This window comes from Spermophilus citellus (genome assembly GCF_964194105.1).
Source record: "Spermophilus citellus genome assembly, chromosome: 3".
In the NCBI taxonomy this organism is placed as follows: Eukaryota; Metazoa; Chordata; class Mammalia; order Rodentia; family Sciuridae; genus Spermophilus; species Spermophilus citellus.
The window spans coordinates 5929010-5936578 of NC_138184.1; the positions used below are offsets into that span (position 1 = coordinate 5929010).

The window sequence follows — 7569 nt, forward strand, 5'->3', positions numbered from 1 at the left end:
CCTTATTTTCACCTTAAATTGAATCAGTTTTTCAAATATCATGACATACGTAGAGATGCTTTTGTTTATAGCCAAAAGGGAACACTGTCATTTCTTAGGGTAGTGCCATGTGTTACGTGTGCAAGGTCTCAGAAATTATGAGCACGAACCACGGAGAGAGCTGGGGGAGGTACTGGACATCTGGGGTCAGGAAATCCGTCCCTTGGAATTCTTTACTGTCTGGGTCTTTAAGGATGTGTCCTCCTGGGAAGAGAATGATAATGAAATAGCTGCTCTAATGAGGAGCTCTGGATGTTGAACCCCAGGGATACAGAACTGCAGGAGTCCTCCTGGGAAGCCAGGAAGCAGCACCTGCACCGCCTCCTCCCAGAGATGAGCCTTCCTGAGCGGGAGCCTGCTGCCTCAGTCGACCTGTCGACCTGTGCTGAGAACAGACCTTCCATCTTCAGCTGCCAGGTGAGAGGCTGAGAGTTATCAGCACTAAACACAATGTGGGAAAAAGCGTTGCTGTCCAGTAAAGAGCAGGGGAAGGAGAGTAGGTATGAGCGCCGAGGACAGGAGAGAAACAGGAAGCAGAGGTGAGCACTGAATGTTGTCTTGGCCTCAGAGTATACAGGAAGGATATTTTTTCTTTTTTGTTTAAAGAGCTGGATCTTCATCTTTAGAGATATGAAATTTATCTGCAATGTTTGTTCAGACATGTCTCGCTGGTCCACAGCTTCAGATCTTATCATCAGGAAGGTCTGGGTCATTCCAAGATTTTTCATTTCTACCAAGTCACCATCCGATACTCTTTTTGGTTGTACAGACACCATTCATCTTGTTTCATTTTTGCCCCATATTTTTCATAATATTCACCAGCAACATGGAAACCACAAACCACACAGCTGTTTCAGAATTCCTTCTCCTGGGACTGACAGATGACCCAGCCCTGCAGCCCCTCATCTTCAGCCTGTTCCTGTCCATGTACCTGGTCACCATCCTGGGGAACCTGCTCATCATCCTGGCCGTCAGCTCTGACTCCCACCTCCACACCCCCATGTACTTCTTCCTCTCCAACCTGTCCTTCAATGACATCTGTATGGGCACAACCACGATCCCCAAGGTACTGGTGAACATCCAAACTCAGGATCAGAGCATCTCATACACAGGCTGCTTCTCCCAGACCTGCTTTGTCTTGATTTTTGGTAGTTTAGAAAATTTTCTTCTTGCAGTGATGGCCTATGATCGCTTTGTGGCCATTTGTCACCCCCTGAGGTACACAGTCATCATGAACCCCTGCCTGTGTGTCCTGCTGTGTCTCCTCTGCCTGCTCCTTAGCATTGTGCATGGCCTCCTCCACACTCTGATGTTGCTGCGGCTGTCCTTCTGCACAGCCCTGGAGATCCCCCACTTCTTCTGTGAACTTTCTCAGGTCATCAAGCTGGCCTGTTCTGACACCCTCATCAATAACCTCCTGGTGTATTTAGTGAGTATCATATTTTTTGGTGTCCCTCTCTCTGGGATTATTTTCTCTTATATCCAAATTGTCTCCTCTATTTTGAGGATCCCATCAGTGGGTGCAAGGTATAAAGCCTTTTCCACCTGTGGGTCTCACCTCTCAGTTGTGTCCTTATTCTATGGGACAGGTTTTGGAGTGTACATGAGTTCTGCAGTGACTGAATCTTCCATGAAGACTGCAGTGGCTTCAATAATGTATATTGTGGTCCCTCAAATGCTGAACCCCTTCATCTACAGCTTGAGGAACAGGGAAATGAAGGGAGCCCTGAGACATCTCATCAGTGGGAGGCCTTCTCTGGGATTGTGTCATGGCTTTTAGGTTGGGTTTTCTGGAATGAGCTAACGTGACAGGATGCCTGGCTCTTGCATCATCAAGTTCCTCCAAAATGACAAGATAATATGGTGTCTAAGTACGTGGCAACTTGGATTTCAAACCTGACATTAGCTTTTGTCCAGATCTGTGGTATCTGTCTGGCAAATGATTTCAATCTCATCTCTAAACTGCATTGTGTTGTTCTGACTCCATAGAAGGAGAGCCCAAGTTGGGTGTTCAATTTTTAGCAATTATTGATGGATCAGTTTTGGAAGAAGGAACACTGGAGTAGGAGAATAGGGCAGGAAGAGGTCTCAGGAAGGCTGTGTTACTATCTGAAGAACAACTTATGCCTGATCCCACGGTTAGGGCCAGGTGGGTTGCCCCCCCCCCCCCCCCCCCACAGATGGACCTAATGTGAAGCAAAAGTACTAATTTCACAATCTACTAAGAGGTTACTGAGACTCATCCTGGACAATGGTATCCACATGATGGAGAGACTCACAGTGGGACGTTCATATATGTACGTAGGAACGTTATTTCAGATCCCTTTCACTGTCTTTCCTATTCCTATCCCCCCTCTTCCCTTCATTCCCCTTTGTCTGATCCACAGAACTTCTAATCTTCCCCCTGCCTTGTTGTGTTTAACAAATGTATGTGTTCAAACTACTATTGTGAAATTGGGAAAACTAGGACATTTCTAAAAAGACAATGAAACTTTCTTACAGAACACGCTTAGTCTCCCCTCTCAGTTGTGTCCTTATTCTATGGGACAGGTTTAGGAGTGTACATGAGTTGTGCAGTGACTGAACCTTCCAGGAAGACTGCAGTGGCTTCAATGCTGTACACTGTGGTCCCTCAAATGCTGAACCCCTTCATCTATTTTAGAAACGTCTTAGTACAACATTAAAGATGGATTTGCTCTCCTTGACCTATACGTAGAATTGAGACTTTAGTATCAAAGTATAGATATATTTTGGGGGTACATTCTCTTTATTATCAGTTGTATTTATACATGATATGGACAAATAGATATCTTTAGAATTAAGTTGTATTTTTGAGTGAAATTGGTGTCATTCTCCCCCAGAATTTTTTTTTTCAGGGGGCACTCAGCCTCTGAGCCACATTCCCAGCCCTATTTTATATTTTATTTAGAGGCAGGGTCTCACTTGAGTTGCTTAGCACCTCACTGTTGCCGAGGCTGGCTTTGAACTCGTGATCTTCCTGTCTCAGCCTCCTGAGTTGCTGGGATTACAGGCATGCACCACTGCGCCCAGTCCCCACAATGTGTGTTAGGATAACGGGACTTGTAAAGAAAGCACAATCCAGTACAGAGGAGAGGCGTCTCCATTTGTGATTAGCACTTGAGACAGGTGTGAGCAGGAAGGGGTGGAGGGAGAACAGTGGCACACTTCCGTGTCTCAGGGAGAGGACATCAGCCAGTACCTGGTTGGGGGGAGTAAGGGACTTGTCCAATTCAAGGCCTTTTCCTCAACTCTCTATCGTCATAATCTTTTATAACAGGGACATCACACTCGCCAAGTGTGAGTTTCCTGATAAGCCCTTTGTATTGACTCAATGTGTTAAGCCCCTCCTCCAGTGTGATTGACATATGCAGGTGGACTTTGCTCAACCTCCCGCTTGTCTCTGCCATCTTCTTCATCCTTGTACTGCAGCTGTACCCTGAACCCAGGTGTCAGGGGCTTGTGTCTTGCTCATCCTAAGACCCATTTTAGGATATGCACTAACAAACTGTCATTTTTCCTTTAGTTCCTCCCCCCAAAAAACCCTGCATATTTTATCTTCTCATTTTTCTGTTTTGGAAAAAAAAAATATGTGCAACACATCACCTTAAAACATAACGGTTTGCAGAAGCTAGAGAGGAAAAAGGAAAAACAAAAACCTCCTAAAAATCAAAGGGAAATCGTTAGAGGAAAGGGAACAGGGAGTGGGAGGTGGGGAAGGAGGGGGAAGTGATGGGGAGTGATATTGGCTAAACTGTGTTGTTACATTGCGTGCACGTGCAAATATGTAATGCCAACTGTCATCAGTATGTGCAACTATAATGCACCAACGAAAAGATGGAAAACATACACATAATTTTCACCACTGTGAAATGTTGAAAGTCAAATAAAAATGTCTTTTGCGAAATAAAAAAAGATAATGATTTAATCTTCAAGCAATATTTGAAATATTCAAAATAGTAGTCACACAGCAGCTTTGGCTTCAGGAGGTGAGTTCTCAGATCAGGAGCGTGGGTCCTGCTTCCACACTCCAACTGGCTTCATCCTACCCACGTGGCCACAGAACTGGACACCTTGGATGATAAAGGAGGCTTAAAGGTGTTTCATTCCAGGTGGGAGTTTTCAGAAGGCTCTTGATGGAGTCCTGTTGACACCTGAGTATTCCTGATCTGGCACTAGCATAGCTTACTTCAGAAGGCCACCGTGAGGTGTGATACCGTTGCTTCAAACGTCCATGAATCTTTCCTAAATGCAAAACCCTCATCCTGCTCTAGCTATAGTCTCAGAGAGGTCTCTGTATTTGTTCTACCCATTCTTCTACCATATTTTTCTGAGGTCATTCCAATCGGGCTTTGGTCTAATTACTTATGTGGCATGTCCTGGGTTGTCCTCACCCATTAGCAGTCAGCTCTGTGCTCCTTAACTCAGCGTACTGACATCGGTGCTTCATATTATGGAAAGCATCACAAACCCATCTACCAACCCAACGGTGATCTTGGTTAAATTGTTTCTTTGGGACTTTCTTGAAACATTGAGGTGCTGTAAGTCCACAGTCCTGGTCTTGGCAGTGCTCAACTCTTGAGTTCACTCATATTTTTCAAGTAAAAAGCACTGTGCAGAAGAATAAAACTAGATGCTTACATGTGATTGGTTATAAATACCCACTCAAAATGCACTAGCTACTTAAGTGTAAGTCTCAAAGCTATCAAATTATTAGCAGGAAATGTAGTAGAAATCCTTTAGGACGTTGGAAATAAAACCCCTATGGTCATCAGTTGAAATATTCACTCAAAATGGATTAGGCACTTAAGTGTAAGACCCAAAGCTCTCAAATTATTAGAAGGAAACAGAGTAGAAACTCTACAGGACATTGGCCTGGGCAATAATATTTTTTTAAGTCCCCAAATGTACAGGTTACAGAACAAAAATTGACAAATTCGACAAAGAGAACCACAGAGTGGGAGAAAATATTTGTCAACTACATGTCTGGCAAGGTGTTAATATCCAGAATGCGTATGGAGCTCAAACAACTTAACAGTAAAGACACCAATAACCCAATTAAACAGTGGTCCTATGTATATATCTGGCAGTCCGCATCAATCACATGGATTAAAATCTTCCGTGGAAAATATAAAAAGCAATCTTAAGGGTCGGTCGACATCAATCTTACATGAAAAGGCTGAGCATTTGCCTTTTTGCCTTACATTAGCTAATATTAATTATAGTATTTATATCCACATATGATACATATTTTCACTCCTAAAATAGCTACAAGTCTTCCTGATATCAGTAGTTATGTGGAGATGATTTCATTTGAAGTTTAAAAGGACCACTTTAGCGGCTGGAGAAGTGGCTCAAGCGGTAGAGCGCTCTCCTGGCATGCCCAGGGCGCTGGGTTCTATCCTCAGCACAACATAAAAATAAAATAAAGATGTTGAATCCACCAAAAACTAAAAATAAATATTTAAAAAGGAGCACTTTACTTATTAGAGAAGTGACATGTGTTATGTAAGCGAGGGCCAAGAAACGGAGATGAGCAGACACCATGGTGACAGCTGGATGGCTGGATGCCTGGCCTCAGGGGTCAGGAAATCAGCCTGAACTCCTCATTTTATATTCTTGGTCTTTAAGGATGTGCACATCTGGGATCAGGAAGATAGTAACATAGCTGGTCTAATGAGGAGCTCTGGATATTGGGCCCCAGGGAAAGAGAGGCTGCAGGAGTCACATATGACCGCCTCCCTCAAAAAGCCCTGCCCAGCCAGGAAGCAGCCTCTGAGCTCCTCCCAGAGATGAGCCTTCCGGACCAGGACCTGTCGAGTTGGTCATGCTGTCTGCATTTCCTGTGGGCACATCCTCCATCTTCAATATCCCAGGTGCAATACTGATCACTATTGCTTTTTAAAATGTTTTTATTAGTGTGTTACAATCATACATAATAGTGAGGTTCATTTTGACATCATCATACTGAATGTCCCTTATTTTTGTCACCAAAAGCTTATCCTTGTCCCCGATGCCAAACCAATAACAAGGACAAGATTTTGAGAAAAAGGAGGAAGTTTTATTGCTTTGCTAGCAAAGGAGAAACAGGACACTCTTGTCCCAGAGACTGTGTTTCTGCATCAGGGGGGACAGAGGGTTTTTAAAGACGCTATTCAAAGGCTGCATTTCAGGTGTTTCCTGTCGGGGGGGGGGGGGCGGTTTGTAATTTACTTGTTAATTTGGCAGATAGTCATTTCTTTTTTGAATTTAATTTTATTTGTTCTTTTTAGATGTACATGACCAGGGAGATAGTCATTTCTTAGATCTTCTGGTGCCATCCCTAGCGTCTGAATTCCTTGGTTCCTGTGTGTGTGTGTGTGTGGCAGGGTGTGCTCAAGGACAGAGAACTGGGCCTAGGATGGGAAAAGGTGATCCTGCTTCCTCGAGGGTAGGGAGGGGAAGAGGGAGAAGAGGAATAGAAAACACAACATCCATTTAAATGAAGCCTCCGTGGCAGAGCAGACAGTCAGGCAGGATGCTGCAGTTGGTGTTACTCTGTCACAGTCAGTGCTGGTGTCGTTGACGTTTCCTTCTGATTATTCTCCATGACCAGCGTTTCCAGAGGTAGTTCCAGTGCGTTACATGTTTCCTGATATTTTCATTTGTCGTATTGGGGATGTGTTCTTTCTCTCCTCTTCCCTCAACCTCCCCAACATGTTACTTCTTTTTGAGGAATAAATAGCCATGCCATCATTTATGATGGTGTGTGTGTGGGGGAAAGAACCCAATAGTCATGTGAGGGTCCCCTGTGGCGAGCACTGCTTTTGTTCAATTCATTTCTTATCGCGAAAAATCTCCAGGTTTTTTTTTCCAGCTTCGCTGAAATATAATTAAACATGATTTTATCTGTTTGAGGTGCACAGTGTGATGCTGTACCAACCTTGCAAAGTCATAGTCAAGCCAATTAACACGTCCTGTTGGGTCATCCAGGTTCCTTGCTCAGCTGGAGCCTCTTCCCCATGCACAGACATGAGCTGGAGCTTGGATCACACTCTGACTGTGTCACCTCTAATGGTAAGTGCTGCTGCAGCCAGACACTTCAGTCTCCCCTAAAGACCACGACTCTAAGTGACCCTCCTAGTAGGGCTCTGATTATCTTCTAAGTCTCTTATAAAGGTAGGTTATCTTATAATCTGTGTTCTGAATACCAGCATATGGCTATTAGTTTTATCTGTTTTCTTAGAAAATTATGCTTATCACTTTTTCTTATTTAGCTGACCTCCCCCTCCCCTTTTTTTAAAAGATACACTACCTATTACCTTATGGGAAGAACTCTCTTCGGATGCGACAGAGTCTCATAGATAGAGTTGCTCAGCTTCTTCTAGAATTAATTGCTAAAAGAGGTGGCTGACATTTCTGAGGGGAAGTCTTAAGAACAACACATCCAGAGGCAACTTTTTCTGACCCTTGTTCAGTTCCATTGGGCTGGATGCTATCTACCTGCCATAAGTGACTTTGTGTTTTGAATAT

General features: G+C 43.8%; 1 protein-coding gene across 1 annotated transcript; it reads left to right on the plus strand.

Moving 5' to 3' along the window:
* Positions 1–865: 865 nt before the first annotated feature.
* LOC308645578 (olfactory receptor 7G2-like) lies at positions 866–1819 on the plus strand (the record flags this gene model as incomplete). Its single annotated transcript, XM_081287783.1, has 1 exon — positions 866–1819. One exon carries the CDS (start codon positions 866–868, stop codon positions 1817–1819), a length of 954 nt encoding a protein of 317 aa, XP_081143909.1.
* Between the last annotated feature and the right edge of the window lie 5750 nt (positions 1820–7569).